The following is a 19,151-nucleotide window of genomic DNA, read 5'->3' as shown; positions in this document are numbered from 1 at the left end:
CAAAGTTCATTAAACCGTTTCGTCGGGTGTGATTTAGGCATTGATTGTATATATGTGAGTAAAGTTAACATCTAATGAATGATTGATGAGGTCTGTTTTTTTTGCTGTTATCCATTCAATGAATCGACAAAAAGTTTATATACCGACAGGTCAACACTATTAAGCTGATCGCTTAAACCTTCTATGAACACTCCGTACAATAAGTGTAACAGTTAATGAAGTTCATTAGCAACGCAGTGCGTTTGCACCGTGCCAAGGAAATTATCGAATATTTGCGCTTCAAGGCAGATTAGATAAAGACGCGACACGAAATTTTCGCAAGTTGTCCAGTTCTCACGCAAACAGCGTCCTGGGATAAAAGTAATCAAAATTAGTGTTGTTGGTTTTTTGTTGTTGGATCTATTCAACCATTTTGAGCTTGTTGAGTAAACTATTTATATTTTATGATAATTGATTCGACTGTAAATAAATGGATCTCCGTCCATTATTAAAAAAAAAAACCTGCACCTTACACCTAAGTCTAGATTCATCAAAACAGTAAATTGAATTTCAGGCTTATCGGAATGATTCTTTAAATAACAATATAGGTGGAAAAAGATAACTCCAACGTTCAGAACAAGGGTGTTCTTGAACTGCCCCTGATCGCATAAATGTCCCATATGCATTTTCGTCACTTTTGAGTTAATAATGTAGTTTGGTTCAAAATCGTGTGCTCTTTGTGAAAAGCATATAACAATGTTCAAGAAATCAGGAGGAAATCCATTTTTTTCGCAAAAACTTAACACGTAGCCTTATGTGTGGGACAAACTTCAAATGCGTTTTTCTCGGCTTGCTGTTTTTGCATATGTGTGTGTGTGTGTGTGTGTGGTCCAATCCAATACCCGCTAACCGGTAGCGAAATTATGGGAAAGTATAATTTGTATCAGACTTTGTATATGCCGAATGCTGATACAACTTATCTCAATCCCGGGTATTAGGTGGTGATAGCCCTTGCGCTGCTTCCAACGACCCATTTCAGAATGGCAAAGATCCTAGCGGCCCAATTCCGAGGTCGTTGGGCATTGTCCGGCCCCGCCTTAACATAGAAGCAAGCACCAGACGGATCCTTGATCTATCTTAAGACTTCCAATCCCTTCAGGCAAATCAGGGATCAGAGCGTATTTAATATGAGAAGAATACAACATGTTTTATAACCTTCAGATGGCCGACTGGTTAGAGTCCCAGACCATCAATCCAGAGGTGTGAGTTCGAATCCCACCTGATTCAGTTTCGTTTTTGTTCCAATTCCTGATTCCAAATTTCAAAGGTACCGACCGGGATTTGATCCCTGAACCTTCTGCTTGTGAGGCAGAAGCCGTAACCATTAAGCCACGGAGCCGGTTCGGCTTGTTGTTTTTGCATATGGGACATTTATGCGAACATGGGCAGTGAAGTCATTTTCATGAAAATTTGAAAAGTTCTTTAAATTGTTTCCTAAATCAGTTTCCGATTGGAAAAGGCAAAACATGAAAATATTTTACTTTAAAAATTACTGAATTACTGAACTGCTAAAAGTATCTGTTTTTTCTCAAATAAAACAATAGCATAAAACAATTGAAAATGGTAAAAAATTATACAGATATAAACAATTAATTTTTTTTTACCAAAATCAGTAGTTACAAAATCGGTAAAGTTTAGATCGGTAAACCGTTTGTCGAAATAAACAAAAAATTACCAAAAAATTTATGTAAGATGAACAATAAATAATTTCATTACCGAATTTCGGTAATGTTTTAACAAACTTAGTAGTTTCCAGTTTACTGAACTACTCAGCAGTTGAAAAATATGTATAAAATTTAAGTTTATAGAATAATGTTTATCGTTGAACATAAGTTGCCTTAAATGAACTTTTAACATAATTTTAATTCAAATGTTTTAGAAAATTGTAACACTGTGCACTACTATTTTTGTTAAGTGGCTTAATGTTTTAAAATAATAAAAAGCGCTGTAGACAGTTTTTTTCTTCGTAATCTGTACATCTCTTAGTCTTCGTTACAACGCTTTCCACAACCTAATCCAGCTTAAACCACTCACACGAAAGAGAGAGGGTGAGATGCTTGTTTATCAACTAGTGTTTTGTATACAATCGAACGATCAGCGAATCTGCGATTGGTTGGCGGTGGCGTCGCGCGATTCTCTCACACAGCTTCACCACAGATTGCGCGGTTATCGCTTTCAAGAGAATATGGTACCTTCCTCTATCGTCGTCTTCCTGAGTAACATGAAACGCGAAAACTCGGTGCGTTGCGTCCTGCCCAGCTGATGAGCAGCTGGCCAGGTCGTGAAACGTAGATTGCAGCCAGGAATCACTCGGTACGTGACTGGCGCTCGATCCAGTTTGGGTCTGGATGTGGATTTTTGCGTGTTTAGAAAGCACACACACACACACATACATTTTTTCGGGTACGCTCCGATTGTGGGTTTGTTCGTATCAAGGGCGTTCGAAATTCCGGTTCGTGTCTCGTTTACTGTAAGAATTTTGTGTTCGTATTATATTGCTGGCGCTTATTTTGCTAAATAAACATGCAGACACTGTGAAGAAAGTTAAGCCTGTTAAAATTTTGGTCTCAAGATCTTAACATAAGAGAGTTGGATCCGAAAATTGTAATTATTAAATCGAAATAACCAGAAGTTAATTCAGTTGATACAATATTTGTGATACAATGAAATTCTAAATTCCAAAGACACCCTACAATTTTCGTGTGATTCTTACAATTATGTCTAATCTTCATCTCTATCTGTTTAAAAATTTAGTATTTAGTTGTAAAAAAAAGTCATCATTTTCCAGTCGACCTTGTGGCTGTCGATATTCTCGATCTCAATATTTCCCCATCTACCAATGAATTGCTCAGTGTCTTTAAACTGCATAATTCGATTCTCTTTATTCCTCGATATTTTTTATTGGTTGGAGGAACCCTTCCTCGACGATCCTTTGGATTTTTTTTTTGCTTTAAAAATCTCTTCCGAATAATTTCACTTTCGCATGGCTTCCATAAACATTTTGCTTTGCGAATAGAAGCTTTGATGATTGTTTGACATTTCTTTCTTTTTTTTTTTTGAGAGGTCCAATAAACCAATTTTCTAGTTTTTGCTTTTTGGATGTTTTTGAAACCGCCTTGAGTCAGGGGTTTTAAAAAACACCCAAAAAGTAAAAACTGAATGTTTGGTTTATTGGACATTTTCAAAAAAAAAACCCGATTTAATCCCACCAGGGATGAGATAGAGCCTTTCTTACTTAAGAATATAACTTCTTTCAATTCATAACATCGACTTTGTTTATTTATAACGTCAGCACAAAATGATGGATTGTGTGTGCGTGCAACATGGAGTTAAACTTTTCAAAGTGTCATGGTAATCTTCACAGAAAGTTTAACTCCATGTTGCACGCACACATTCTCACTTTTAATTTCTCGATACAGTCCAGACTCGATTGTCCGAAGTTTCGATTATCCGGTATTTGATTATCCGTAGGATTGTATGATTCGGATAATCGAATCCCGAACATCAACAATTTTCGCATTTTTTATTTGCTTAATTTTAACATCAAATTCGAGTTCTGCGACATATTTTTTTGTCAAATTTAAATGTTAATTGCATATAAAATCTAAAAAAAAAAAATTTTTAACATTTCATTACCGCTGGCTGCAAAGTCACCCCGGAATTCAGTACTATAAATTCATTCGCAACTATTCGATAAAGAAAAAAAAATTAGTCGTGCAGAGACATTTTGAGTCCTTTGATCATAATTTGCTCATAATATTTTAAAATACCAGCGTTGAGCTTATTGATTTGGATCAATTTTTTTAAATATATAAAAATAAAAACAAATTGTTAGCTTATACAACAAAATCTTTTAACAAAAAATAAGTATTTCACCAGAAAAATAAGGATTATACAGTGGACTCTCTGGTTGTCGATCTTCTCGATATCAATATTGCTCCAGCTGTCGATAAAATGATCAGTCCCTTCAAATAGATTGCTTTGATTTTTCGTTCTGTAATTTTTGATAACTCCCGCACTCGACGATCCCTTCAATATCGACAACGAGAGAGTCCACTGTATTCAGAAAAGAACTTTTTCTGATAAATACCCAACCAGTTTGAAAAATAACTTCAGTTTAATTTCAAAACACTAAAACCCGATTACACGCGAAATATTTGTAAAGCAAATTGTTCATTGTGTGCCAATCTGCAAGTTGCTATATAAAGTTTAAATATTTTTCGAGGAAGAAATATAATGTCTTATATTGGATTATTTTGCATTGTTTAAAATAGCTTCAAGATGGCGACCAAAATGACGGGGAGAAAATGCATTTGGTAATTTTTAAGGCCACTCAAACTACAGTCATCCCACATATTCGGAACACCCACAAATTCGGAACACTTTTATGATAATTTGTTGATGGCATGCCAAAAGTAGCTTATCTGTCGACCTTACTATTTTTAGAACCTTCATTTGGACATTATCTTGCTATTTCACTAGTAAAAGTAGTACTTTTGAACAAAAAACTTCATTCCAAGACTATTTTGTCCATAGCAACAAAACACTGCCACCAAATGGCCTGTTTCATAATTGTGGGATGTTATTGTGCCTCCCACAATTGTGGAACACCTGAATTTAACTGATATTTCCACAACAAAAGTTATCAAACCATGTATAAAACATCACTAAGCTTGAGTTTCATTGGTTTCAGTGAGTGAAGTCATTATTTGATAATAAATATGTACTCCTGGAGAGATCCACAGTTTGTTTACATTCGTAAGAAAAAAAGTGTTCCGAATTTTTGGATTTCAAGGGTCAAAGTAATTCTTCAAAAACTTCATATAAAAGTTAAAATTTGCAGATGTTCGATACAGCATTCGAAAGATCGCAATAAAAGCTTTCAAATGAAGGTAAAAACGAATCATTAAGTTCAATTATCGTTTTGCTATGATTTTTTGAACATTGGCCAATCTGGAAACCGTTCCGAATATATGGGATGACTGTACTTCAACTTGAAGGAAAGCAGATTTTTTTTTGGTCGGTGTTACCGAAGTTCTTAAGATATTTCGAACAATCGAAGTTGGGATAATCGAGTCTGAACTGTACAGTAAAAAATCCAATTCTTATTGCAATTGATTGTTTAAGAAATGTAACATTTCTGTTGTATTACAAAAAAAAATCGCAGAAAATATAAGTCAACAGCCATACTGTCCGACTTTTTAAAAGCGAACTTTACAGCACTGTTCACGTGCATTATGTACATACGGGGATCGCTCGTCGATCGCCAACTGAAATACGCAAATGGACGAAAGGTCAAAGCGTTCAACCATCAACAGTCGATCAACTAAATATTGTGATTTTTTTTTTCCACCCAAGCTCGGTCGAACCTTCTTCGTACTCCTCGGTGTAGGCACTGTTTTTGTTGTCAATTGACGTAAATGAGCCTGCTACACACCTCTGGAGGCAATCGTTTATTCAACTGTTTGTAGAATGTATTTAAGTTTGCACTTTCAATCGAGCGTGGAGTTCGGATTTCTTCTACGTTTGCACTTTGATTCTGGGGGTTATTCTATACTTAAATTGGAAATGTTTTTGATCAGTAGCCTAATCTTGAGCGTGTCTTCACTTTCCACTGGTTAATATGTCAGCAGTCATCAGCTGCGTGGTCCATATACAAAAATCACATGACTTTGTAATCAATACTGCGCGCCCCCGGTTTGTAGTTGACCCCTCGGCAACCTTGAGTCGTCCGGAGCGATCTGACTTTTCGCGAGCCCTTATCGCGGATTATTCAACATCGTCGAGCTTCCCTTGATCTTGCTATAGGTGAACTGTTTTGTGTAAGCGTTTTTTTTCGTTTGGCATGTTATATATATTTCAAAGTGCTCCACTATCAGTGAACGGTACATAGATCACACGTTCTTACGTATTTACGATGGGGGTTGGACGGTCGGTCCCAGAAAGTTGCACTTTCAGTTCTGACTCGGTCACGATCGGGAACGAAGGCTTTCCCTTGCTGGGGTTTAAGTTGGTCGCATTTTGGATTATTCAATGAACTGGTCTCATTACCAGTTGAACCGACGCTGGTGAGGTTCCGTCGCGATTCGGAATTCCGTTAATACAAATTTGTAGTGTTGCTGTAGAGTGCGAGGTTGGTGTGTTGGGGGATTTTAAGTTTTATTGAAATAGTTCTTTTTGTCCCTTTCCCAAAATCAATCAGTGAGCATCTTTGGGGCTAATCTGAATCTTTTTCTTCTCTCGTTCTCCCTCAGGTTGAACGAGGACGAGGTCCAAGATGTTTTTCAAAATCAGTGCCTAAACGCCAAAAGCAACCCAAATGATATACCTGATGCTCACTGGTGTAGTGTTGTTCGCTTACATATTCCTGCAAAATTGGTGGTCCAAAGATCGGGACGAATCAGAACCCGAATCGAAAGGACAAACCGTTCGTGACCCTTGTACGTAACCAACGAACCCTCTTTTCTTTGATTTTCCACCCCTAGTTGAATTCCTTCCTCCCAATCACCGGTAATTTGTCTGTTCTCCGCATCCACTAACCAAGTTCTAACTCCAACTTCCTTCTCTCCCTCCTTCCTCCAGGTGACTCCGCGACCGAGGGCAACTGCGACACAGAGCCACCCGTCGTCGTCGGGCCGCCAGCGTCGCTGACCAACGGAAACGTCATTGCAACAACACCAACCACCGCCGCCGCCGGAAAGCAGCACCAACCGCAGATCAAACGGGTTTCGTTCTCCAATGCCAATCACATCTACGAGGGACGTGACGACGACAATTCGGACAGCTCCAACGGGACCAGCAGCGCGAACCTGCTCGTCGAAAACGGCACCGACGCCGCCACGCTAGATTCGGTCAACGAAAATACAATCGCGGGCAGTGCGGGCGCAATGGAGTCCGGGGCAGGACCGGGAGAGGTCGGCGACCGGCCGCGCTTCTCCGTGGGCGAGCTGGACGAGGAGTCCAAGGATGAGTTCCCGCAGACGATGGAGAACGGCGCTGGGCACGGTTCGCACGCGGCGTACGAAACGAATCTTAACGAGCGGCGACGGCGGCTGAGGTAATTACTTGATCTTTGTGTTTTTTTTTTCACGTACGGAAATGATAATTTGACCCAGAGATAAACAAAAAATCGGTCATAAAAAGAGATTCATAAGTTGTGTTCTTGTACGGTTTGAGGTAGTTTGCAGTGCTGGGGCAGAGTATTTACCCGTTGGTTGATGTTTGAGGAACGAGATGTTCAAGATTATCAGGCGGATTTCGCACTGCGCCCGATCGGTGTTTGCTGACGTAAACCGTGACTGGGACAAATATTGATAATTTAGCGTCGTAATTGAACGTACGACCGTGCTTTGTATGATGGGGTCGCTGATTACGTAATCAATTTTTGCGTCTAGAATCTTTGAGAAATATTTTGAAGTTTAAACTTTTCGGTATTACAGTTTTTATTTAAAGATTGCATAACGTCAAAAAAAATTGCCATACACCCTAGGGTGGTCCACATCCGGGCTTACTCAGGACTTCACCCTGAAATCAAAGATTGACCTATAACTAAGCTAAATTCCAATTTTGAGCTCAATCTGACCACGGGAACCCGTCCCTCTAAAAGCCCTTGAAGTTCGTATGGGAAAAAACATCAAAATGTATGGAGAAAAGCAACTGTTTCAGTTTTTTTATCTGTGTAAGGCGCAATCCTCAGAACTAAGATCTTCATTAAATTTCCCCAAGACACCATATTTTTAGGATTTTTTGCTAAAAACTTTGATAGCTTCCAAAAATAACAATTTTTGCATGGCCGGTCCCCAAAGCAGGGCCAATCATAAAATATCGAGAATCGTACCCAAAACCTTTGACATGGCGAATCTGCGCCTTTACAGTATCGGCCACCATGATGTGATGAACAATATATATTGAATATGAATTTTTATTTCAAATTATGTTTTTATTCACATATTTACATTTACTATGCATGTTAAAATGAATTAAATTTATTGTGTAATTATCAAAAAAATTTAAAAAAAGTTATAAAGTTTTGCCTAAACTCTATAGCAATACTTAAACTTCCCTATTGCTGTAAATTAGAAAGCAAATAAGATTGTATTACATTTATTTTACCGATTCTACTTTTGACGATTATGGCGTTTAGGGTGTGCTTCGTTCTTGATATACTTTAGCATTTTTTTAACACTTAATAAAATTTAAATAGCTGGGTCATAAGTGGGGCAAGTGTACCATGGTATACCATGTAGATTTTTAGTATGGAAAAAATACGAATTGCTGTAACAACATATTTTATTGGGAAATAAATACTTAAACGAACTTTAAAACTAATAAACAATTGTAAAAAAAATTGTCCATGTAAAATAAAGTGATATTATGAAAATTTACTATTTATCTTCTAGGTAATATTTTTTTTTCATAAAAGAGCAGTTCTCTAGGATTTCGGTCATTCGATTTTTTTTTGTATTTTTTAATCCGACTGAAACTTTTTTGGTGCCTTCGGTATGCCCAAAGAAGCCATTTTGCATCATTAGTTTGTCCATATAATTTTCCATACAAATTCGGCAGCTGTCCATACAAAAATGATGTATGAAAATTCAAAAATCTGTATCTTTTGAAGGAATTTTTGATCGATTTGGTGTCTTCGGCAAAGTTGTAGGTATGGATACGGACTACACTGGAAAAATAATAATACGGTAAAAATTTGGTGATTTTTTATTTAACTTTTATCACTAAAACTTGATTTACAAAAAACACTATTTTTTTTTTTTTTTTTGATATGTTTTAGAAGGCATAAAATGTCAACTTTCAGAAATTTCCAGGTTGTGCACTGACCGAGTTATGAATTTTTAATCAATACTGATTTTTCAAAAATAGAAATTTTGGTCGTAAAATTTTCAACTTCATTTTCGATGTAAAATCAAATTTGCAATCAAAAAGTACTTTACTGAAATTTTGATAAAGTGCACCGTTTTCAAGTTATAGCCATATTTAAGTGACTTTTTGAAAATAGTCGCAGTTTTTCATTTTTAAATTAGTGCACATGTTTGCCCAGTTTTGAAAAAATATTTTTGAAAAGCTGAGAAAATTCTCATATTTTGCTTATTTGGACTTGTTGATACGACCTTTAGTTGCTGAGATATTGCGAAAGGTTTAAAAACAGGAATTGATGCTAAGTTTACCCAAACAACCCAAATCGTCAATTCTCAGTAACTAATGGTCCGATTTTCAATGTTAATATATGAAACATTTGTAAAATTTTCCGATCTCTTCGAAAAAATATTTTGGAATTTTCAAATCAAGACTAACATTTCACAAAGGCCAAACATTCAATATTACGCCCTTTTAAAATGTTTGTCTTGATTTGAAAATTCCAAAAATATTTTTTCGAAAAGATCGGAAAATTTCACAATTGTTTCATATATTACATTGAAAATCGGACCATTAGTTGCTGAGAATTGACGATAGAAAATGGTGGGTTGTTTGGGTGAAACTTAGAAAACATCAATTTTCCTGTTTTTAAACCTTTGCATTGCAATATCTCAGCAACTAAAGGTCGTATCAACATAGTCCGAATAAGCAAAATATAGAGAATTTTCTCAGCTTTTCAAAATATTTTTTCAAAACTGGGCAAACATGTGCACTAATTTAAAAATGAAAAACTGCGACTATTTTCAAAAAGTCACTTAAATATGGCTATAACTTGAAAACGTGCACTTTATCAAAATTTTAGTAAAGTACTTTTTGATTGCAAATTTGATTTTACATCGAAAATGAAGTTGAAAATTTTTACGACAAAATTTCGATTTTGAAAAATCAGTATTGATTAAAAAATTCATAACTCGGTCAGTGATTTTTGCACAACCTGAAATTTCTGAAAAGTTGGCATTTTATGTCTTCTAAAACATATCAAAAATAAAAAATTAAAAATAGTGTTTTTTTGTAAATCAAGTTTTAGTGATAAAAGTTAAATAAAAATCACCAAATTTTTTTACCGTGTATTATTTTTCCAGTGTAGTCCGTATCCATACTACAACTTTGCCGAAGACACCAAATCGATCAAAAATTCCTTCAAAAGATACAGATTTTGAATTTTCATACATCATTTTTGTATGGACAGCTGCCGAATTTGTATGGAAAATTATATGGACAAACTAATGATGCAAAATGGCTTCTTTGGGCATACCGAAGGCACCAAAAAAGTTTCAGCCGGATTAAAAAATACAAAAATTAAAATTGAAGAAAAAAGGCCGATTTCGTAGAGAATTGCTCAAAAGCGATCAAATTTTTAGTAAAATATTATAATTTAATCTAAAAATTAAAAAAACGTTTCGAATACATTCTAATCTGATTAATCTAAGTGATAACAGTTTAATAGTTAGCAAATTAACATGATGTTTCATGCATTTTTCCTCTTGCCCCAGAGGGTTGTTCGTCTTGCCCCACTAGTTGAGTGGAACGTAAGGAAAATCAAAAAAAAAAAAATAAAATCAATTTTTTACATTACCAAACAGGGTTTTTTAAAAACTTGTTCTATCAAAGTCCTTGTCAAGACCTGGGATAAGATGATTATTAAAAAATCCGACAAATTTTTTAACATTTTTAATTGGTCATAACGAGCATTTTCTTAGCTTGTTACCAGCGATGGAATAATCATCATCAAAAGAAAATCTCTGGACGTTCATCAAGAGAAAAAATCCAAAAGGAGCATGGCTCTCCTCTCTCGCGCACGAAAGATCGGTAAAAAGAATTAAAAAAAATCATCATCTTGATTATTCGGTGGAATATCCTTTTCACTATTACACTTGCAAGTGTAACGTCACACGTCGAAAAATGACCTGTCACATTTTGTAGATGGGCAATGTGTGTAAACAAAGCGAAATAAATATTTAAAAGTGGTGCTGACAAGGAAATTCACAAAAAATCATCAGCAGATTGATTTTCTTGGAGAATTTCGGGAGTGATTTTATTTTGCATGATTTGCCTCCTCTCTCTTTCGCGGGTGAAGAAAGTTCGCCAGCGAAATTGATTTTTTTGCGATTATTCCATCCCTGCTTGTTACACTTGTCCCTTTGGTCAAAAAATCTGCCGTTAAGAATTTAAGAAAAAATAGCAATTTTTGGAAAAAAAAGAAATTTCATGCAAAAAAAAAAACTTATTTTTTTTGTAAATTGAATTTGCAATCAAAAAGTACTTAACAGTTTTTTTTTTTGATAAAGAACTCCATTATCAAGATATAGAAAAGAAAGGTTTAAATTTGGCGAAATATCAGAAAATTTGCTATAAAATTGTCTAAGAAACATTGATTGAAGATTGGATCTCTGGTTGCTGAGATACAGCGGCTTAAAGAAAAAAGAAACAGGAAAATAGAAGTTTTCTAAGTCTCACCCAAACAACCCACCATTTTCTAATGTCGATATCTCAGCAAATAGTGGTCCGATTTTCAATGATAAAACATGAAACATTCGTGAAGTTCTCGATCTTTTCGAAAACAATCGAGAAATTAAAAGTGAGAGTGTGTGCGTGCAACATGGAGTTAAACTTTTCAAAGTGCTATGGTAATCTTCACTGCAACTTCATAGAAAGTTTAACTCCATGTTGCACACACTCTCACTTTTAATTTCTTGATACTTTAAAAAAAATCAAGACTAACATTTCAAAAAGGCCAAACATTCAATATTACTCCCTTTTGAAATGTTAGTCTTGATTAAAATAAAATTAAAAGTATTGTTTTCGAAAAACCCGTATCATTGAATTATAGCAAAAAATAATTTACTGTTGAAACAATTTTTTTTTTAAGAAATATAAATCTCACAGAAAAAAAAAGTTTGGACTACAGTTACGAATTTTCAATGGAAATGCACTCTACTAAAAATTTTGTAGCCTTCGATTTTTCAAAATAGTACCAATTCTGATTATGTTTTTTTTCAAAAAGTTCAGAAAACTTTCTAAAGATTTCACCTAAAAATCATTAAAGATTGGACTACTGATTGCTGAGATATAGCGGATACATAAAACAAGAAAATTGAAGTTTTCAAAGTCTCGCCTAAACAGTCCCCAGTTTTCTTTAATAATTAAATTTTCAATGTAAAAAAATAAAACAATCGTGCAATTTTCTGATCGAAAAAATATTTTGAAAATTTTGGAGTCAAGACTAACATTACAAAAGTGCCAAATATTTAATATTCTGCCAAAGTTATTTTGGCTCTACCTAAAAGATTTATTTTATAGATTCTAATGTATATAAGATCCATACCTTAAAAATGATCGAAATCTGTAGATATTTGGTCAAATTTCAGGTGTGATAAGTTTGCAATTGCAGGGCCCGGCGGAGTAGTGGTTAAGGAGCAATTACACTACCGCAAACAAACAAGCAAACTGGCACTTTTTCGTGTTTGACAGTTTGCCAAACTCGCAAACTTGTTTGCGACAAACTCACAAACAATGCGAAATGTATGCAAGCTGACGTTTGTACAAACAAAACCAGGCAAACAAACAAAGCACACAGAAAAAAATCAATTCTCGTAATCGTGAATTAAGTTTACGAATGTGAGAACCACGAAGGAATTTATTCATGAGTTTGGTGCATTTGCACTATAAACGTGAATATATTCCTTTGTGGTTCTCGCATTCGTGAATTTAATTCACGATTTTGAGAATTGATTTTTTTTCGTGCAGGCAAACTGTCAAAAAGTGCTAGTTTGTTTGTTTGTTTGTTTGTTTGTTTGTTTGTTTACCGTAGTGTAATAGCTCCTTTAGCGTAGTTGCCTGTCATCTCATTTAGGCTGGGTTTAATCCCAGGCACTGCATCGCAAAGCTAGTAGTCTTGGGATCAATTCCCGTTATCGAAACATATGGGGGAATATACCCTTTCTAATCAAACACCTATCTTCCCCAAGTAACCGTGGGACTGTATATGGTAGCTTTAAATCCCCTCTATATCAACATATAAAGTATGCATACAGAGTCTCAAAACTTTATATTCACTTTATACGCATGGAGGTAAAATTGAGTGGCGACTGGTAGAGTTGATATAGAGTTATACCGCGGTAAAACGTCAAAATACTACGTTACCGACAGTATTTGAAATAGAAAAAAAAGCTTTGCGTGGCACTCTCTCTCTCTCTTGGGAGAGTGATTTTCACGCTGGGATGACGGTTTTTGAAAGCTTGTTTGTGTTTTTTGCTGTGTTGTGCTTCATTCGAGATTCTAAACTGCGTGTTGAATTGATGTTCAGAGATGTTTCACCTAGATGCCCTGCGCCAACCATCTCGCCCGTCCTGAAATATGTTTACACGTATGATTTTTGTCGATAGAGTCTTCCTTCAGTTAGTTGCATGAAAAAAGAATACACTAGCCAGGTTGAAACAAAGTACATATTTATTAATCAATACACTTCAAACCTTTACAAGATATTGATAATCTTCACAATATTCATCGACGAACGGGCTAGGGTACCGAGCACCGATTGCGCACCCGGTCCCGGGGTCTTGGTGCAAGTTCCGCCGGCGGCACGCAGCTTCATGTGCAGCGAGGTGATTCCGAGGGACTTGCACTTTCCGCCTACGTACAAAGCGGCCACATAGCAGCGTAAAGCGAGCCTCGTCACGATCAGCCTTGACCTTCATGCCGCCGGTGCTCCGCCAGATAGTTACTTGCCCAAAAGATCCGTAACGTGGACGAAGGTATCGTTGAAGCTGGCGTAGACGTATGCCACTCCGAACACGATCTCGTCGGAGAAAACCTGGACCTCCTCCAAACGATTTTTCCTGCATCAACAAAAATACCACCAAATACTGCCAAACTTTCTTTGCTCTCACTAATGTTGAGTTAGTGTTTTGAAACATTTGAAGAAATGTCAAAGGTGATGTAACTTTAAAAGCTTACTTTACATTGATATATAAAGCTTACCATTAATGCTTTGAAACATTATTGAGCTAAATGCTTTGAAACTTTAATTGGCTGTTCTATATGTCATTATACAGTAGATAATAATGTTTCAAGCCACAAATGTTTCGAAACATTGGGAAAGACGATTTAAAGTGTCATAGCATCGTGAAAGTTTATTTAGAGTGGATTTAGAGTTTTGATTTAGTGCTTCTGGTTACTTGGGTCGTCATACACAGAAAAAAAATGATAGTAATATTCATCAGGAAATGGTGACAGATTTTGTGGCAAAATAAATGATAATTTTACCCCAAAAAATGATGAATTTTCATCAGCTTTTGATGAAATTCATCAGGTTCACATTTTTACACATTTTTTATGTAATATTACACAAATAAAGAGGTAATATTCAACCTACCAAATTTTCAACATTCCAAAATTCAACTTTTTTTTCTGTGTATGGGGAGTTTGATGCTCGATTTAAACTCCAAAAATACTATTTAGGCTATAAACTTACCAGCAACAACACCGCCTCGAGTAAGCACGCAAATTTATGCCATTTTCTGGTCAAAAAGGTCAAAATTAATGCACTTTTGATCTTAATTTCTATTTTGCGAGACCATTTCTCATCATTTTGGTGGCACAAACATCCACACGCAAGATGAGAGGTTAACTGCTTAACGAAAGTCGCCATCAATATCTTTTCACTTGCGCTAACGATTTCAAAGCGCTTAAGATATAAAATTGCTTCCAACTACCGGCAACATGTTCTTTTGCATATTAGTTAGTCACTTACTTGAAAAATAATCCCGAAAAATGTAAATAATTAGCAAGCACCATCAAAAAAACAAACGCGCTAAGTCTTTTGACGTTTCAATTTTGAATATCCATTCCAAACGAAGGCTGAAGCAAATAAAGAACAAAGGGTGGCCACCAACACCACCAACATGCTGGTGCAGCGCCTGTTAAAGTGATCAAGTGCTGCCAGGAAACTTTCGCTATAAATGCTATTTTCGTGAGTGTTCGCTTAAAATTTAATCAATTTTGGCAGCACTAAGCAGACCCAAAAGAGCGCTGGAAGAAAAAATAACTAAGCTGAAAATAGGAAAATGGGCGTGGCCCAATGCACTCGACTGATTAGAATGCATTTTTGAAATATTTTTTTTTTAAATGCTTGTACAAGGAATAGCATAACTTTTGATAAAAGTGAAAATAAACAGAAATGTTCACAAAAAGTTGCTCTACTCGTTGGTGTACTTGGTTTTAGTGAATTTCAAGGAACAATCCAGATTATCAAGCATCATTCTAACACGACCGCTTATTAGGCTTAAAATGGGCATAGTATTTTTTGATTCACCATTTTGGGAATGTGAACCTGCACACAGAAAAATGTTTTGCACGATCAGCCTGTACAAGGTTTGATCAAACTTTTTTTTTTGTTGAATATAGTCAACCAAATTTTTTTACGGTGGCTGGTTTGAACAATCCAAATATGTGGTAAAATTAGTAATTAGTTTAGTACATATTGAAATCTGTAATGCACTATACCTCAACTCATAATAGTTAGTGTCTTCACCAACCTGCTAAATTTATGCAGCCCAAGACAAACAGTAGTTTAGTACAGAGCCGCTTTTGCTCTCGTCTCTCCCATCGACGACATCCAAAACCTCCGTGAACCGCTGAAAGAGAGCCGAGAGTGGAGAAGAAGCACACAGAAACATGCTTGAGCGAAGAAAAAAAAACAGGCACCTTGCTGGCCTGGTCAGGCCACCACCACCGTCGACCACCAACCAGTTGTTACCCCTCCGTTTTGGGGCTAAGGCCCGAATCCCAACGACCCAGCGACGACGACCAGTTGCGACTGAGACGTGGCGGATTTCGGAAGTGCGCGATTTCGACGGAACGCGGGGACTTTAAGGTTGCGTCCCCACAAAACTTGTGAGACTTGCACGCGAGTTGGCAAACACCGTGCCTTTTGATCTGTGTATTGTTGGACAATTTTTCAATTAGGGTTTTTTTTTTCAAACGCAAAAAATGAAGAAGATTTAAACGAACGACTTGGTCTGTTGAAAATTGGCATTCCTTAAGGTGGTGTCCCCTAATTGGATATAGTGGAATGTAAAGTTAGCGCAACCCATAGCGGTTAGTGTTCAGAGGATTGAGCTTTTGTACAGTAATTGTGAAGATCACCGTGTCGGAAGGAAGGGAAACCACCAAGTTATATAATTCACGTTCACTCATCAACCGTCGCATTGTGGGATCGAAAGCCTAGCGAGCAACTTGATTTTGTTGGGCAAAAGTTATTGAAAGTTCGCGAAATGTTTACAGTAAAAAAATGCCAAAATTTTGCACACCAAAAGTTCCAAATTGCTCGTTGCTAACGGAATTCGGAATCCGTTGACCGTTCGTGCATTAATTGGTCGCGCCAGCAGCAACAGGGAGAAAGTCCCTCTGCACAGTGGGTCAAATTTAGTATAAATAACGGACATTTTATTTTTATTTTTTTGGTGGAATTTGAAATTAGTAGTTTTTTTTCCATATTTACTCCATATTAAATTGAAGTGAAATAATTGCTTGGAATTCGAAGTTTCTCCTCTAAATTACCCACTGTGTACCCTGGTTGATCATTTCACATTGCAAGTCAGAGTGTCAGTGGGCCGCCCCGTTGAAGAAAAACCAGTTGGATGTTGTTGATTTTAAATTTTCACTCTTGGCTGTCCACTACTACTGCGGGGAGGTTTTTGTTGTTGTTGTGACGATGCAAGCTCAGACTAGACGGAGACGCCACGGAATGAATGAACCAAGATTACGTGGTGAAACAGGTTGAACGGACGTAACCTGCATCAGCTGCTGCTGTAGCAGCACAAGCTGGTTTGGTCAGTTTATGGTTTTGGAATTTGCGCTGGAAATGCAGTACAATTACTAGCCCAGGGATGAATGGTGACGAAAATGTGTTGTGGCGTTCAAGTTGCTGGATTGTGGTGATGTACCTAACCGGAACTGGATGCATTCAACTGACCTGTGGCGTCGTTTGGCATTGAAAATACAGTTTGTAGAGAGGCGATGTGTTTTGTTGTCGTTCCAGAAATTTCGGATACTCTCATGTTTTGTCTGAAAAAGAATTTTAGGTCTCCCATGCTAATTCTCCTAGTTTTAAAACAAAATCAAATTTTGCAATTTTGCCCATATTTTTCAAACTTAAATTATCGTACTAAATACTATGGGTTGTTTTCAGTGAATATTTACCAAAAATTGCACTACTGAAATTAAGATATTAAACGTTTTTCGTAGAAAGTTTGAAAAAATGTAAGCAAGTTTTTTTTCTCTAAAAATGTCAATGGGTATTTTAGTAGTACCTGTAAGAGTGTTTTGTGTAGGTTTTGACTGATATTGTCGAAATCAAAAAACCACCTGTGCGAGAAGATTCGACTTTGAATTATGCAATCCAATTGAACAGGCAGACGAAAAATTTGGCCGTTCCAAAACAAGTTTTGCTCAATTTGCACACTGGCTGCTGCTGGTACACAGAAAAAAAAAGATATTACCATCATCATCAGGAAATGGTGACTGATATTGTTGCAAAAAAATGATTAATTTTACCCTTGAAAATGATGAATATTCATCAGGTTTTGATGAATATTCATCAGGTTCACATTTTTACACATTTTTTATGTAATATTACTCAAAAAAGAGGTAATATTCAACCTACCAATTTTTCAACATTCCAAAATTCAACTTTTTTTTTCTGTGTAGCTGGCTCGCCAGACTCGTGCCAACGAGTGACGTCGCCGTGAAGTGGTTTGTTTTCAACTCGATTTTTCTCAACCGAAGAAGCCGGCTCAATGGCGTCATAGTGCTGCCCGCGCACCACTCCCCCAACCCTTCCCTTTACCAAAGTTAACCCGTTCGTTGTGGTTTTTACTGACTCATCAGCGTTGTTGATGATGATGGTCGATACGGCGAACTGAGCTGGTATTGGAATAGTATAAGCTGCGTTGTGTGCCAAAAGAGAAAAGACCTTCGGATCATACGATGGGGTTGCTGGAAATTCTCTCTCTCTCTCACGCGCACACAATCACGTTACAAGTGCCACGCATGGAACAACAACACGGAAAAGCACGCGTTTTGGTCGCGTGTTTGCCCCTGAACGGTGCCATGTGCTCCGGACAGGGTGGCCACTCGGGTTAGGTTCTGTGTAAATTTCACAGAAATTTTAATTTAAGGTAAAACAGGACGCCAGTTCTTGGACAACTTCTTGCTATTGTTATATTTATCGTCTGCAAGCCAGAACATGTTACGGCAGTTTCCTTACACATTTTTTTGAAGATTTTGTCGAGGACTTCGGATAATTGAGCAACGTATAAAACTTTTTTCTAACAAGAATAATATTTGCTAGCTTGAAAGTTTTACAAAATTATTGAACCTCAGCCCCGATTATCCTATATTTCGATTATCCCAAATTCGATTATCCGAAGGTTTCTTAGGAACTTGGGATAATTGAGTCACTTTTTTTACCCCAAAAGCATAAAATTCGTGTTCTGAAGAGGCAGTTTTTGTAAATATTGCTCGGTTTGTTCTAGAGGTCGTATCGAGGTGCTCCGATTTGGATGAAACTTTCAGCGTTTGTTTGTCTATACATGAGATGAACTCATGCCAAATATGAGCCCTCTACGACAAAGGGAAGTGGGGTAAAACGGACTTTGAAGTTTGAGGTCCAAAACACGTAAAAAATCTTGAAATTGCTCGCATTTCCGTAAAACTTCATCAATTCCAACTCTCTTAGATGCATTCGAAAGGTCTTTTGAAGCACTTCAAAATGAGCCATAGACATCCAGGATTGGTTTAACTTTTTCTCATAGCTTTTGCAAATTACTGTTAAAAAAGGTTTTTTTTTTAAACCCTGATATCTTTTTGCAACAGCCTCCAACACCCATACTCCTATAAGTCAAAAGTTAAGGAAGTTCATGGACTATAAGCCTACGGTATTAACTTTTTGGCCAATCGCAGTTTTTTTTCATAGTTTTTCGATTTTTCTATAACAAACATTTTACAACGGTGGTTTTTGCCCTGTATGCTTCCATAGCGGCAATTTTTGGTCTCAATTTTGACATATTCAGAATCCTCGGAAAGTTTCACGTAGGTTAAGAGTATTGGAGTTAAGAATTTTTACGTTTTTTGGACCTCAAACTTCAAAGCCCGTTTTACCCCACTTCCCTTTGTCGTAGAGG

The 19,151-nt window shown here is 36.6% G+C and overlaps 1 protein-coding gene across 1 annotated transcript in view; it reads left to right on the top strand.

The window, feature by feature from the left end:
• LOC6037039 (acetyl-CoA carboxylase) overlaps positions 1-19,151 on the top strand; it is a 50,354-nt gene that overhangs the window by 5,729 nt on the left and 25,474 nt on the right. The window contains exons 2-3 of the mRNA XM_038259882.1: positions 6,294-6,479; positions 6,622-7,096. Coding sequence (XP_038115810.1) covers positions 6,359-6,479; positions 6,622-7,096 — 596 coding nt within the window. The 5' untranslated portion in view covers positions 6,294-6,358. The remainder of the gene's footprint in view (positions 1-6,293; positions 6,480-6,621; positions 7,097-19,151) is intronic.

Source organism: Culex quinquefasciatus, chromosome 3 (genome assembly GCF_015732765.1).
Source record: "Culex quinquefasciatus strain JHB chromosome 3, VPISU_Cqui_1.0_pri_paternal, whole genome shotgun sequence".
NCBI classification, from domain to species: domain Eukaryota; kingdom Metazoa; phylum Arthropoda; class Insecta; order Diptera; family Culicidae; genus Culex; species Culex quinquefasciatus.
The sequence above is the reverse complement of the archived record's forward strand: the minus strand, read 5'-3'. Positions and strand labels throughout refer to the sequence as shown.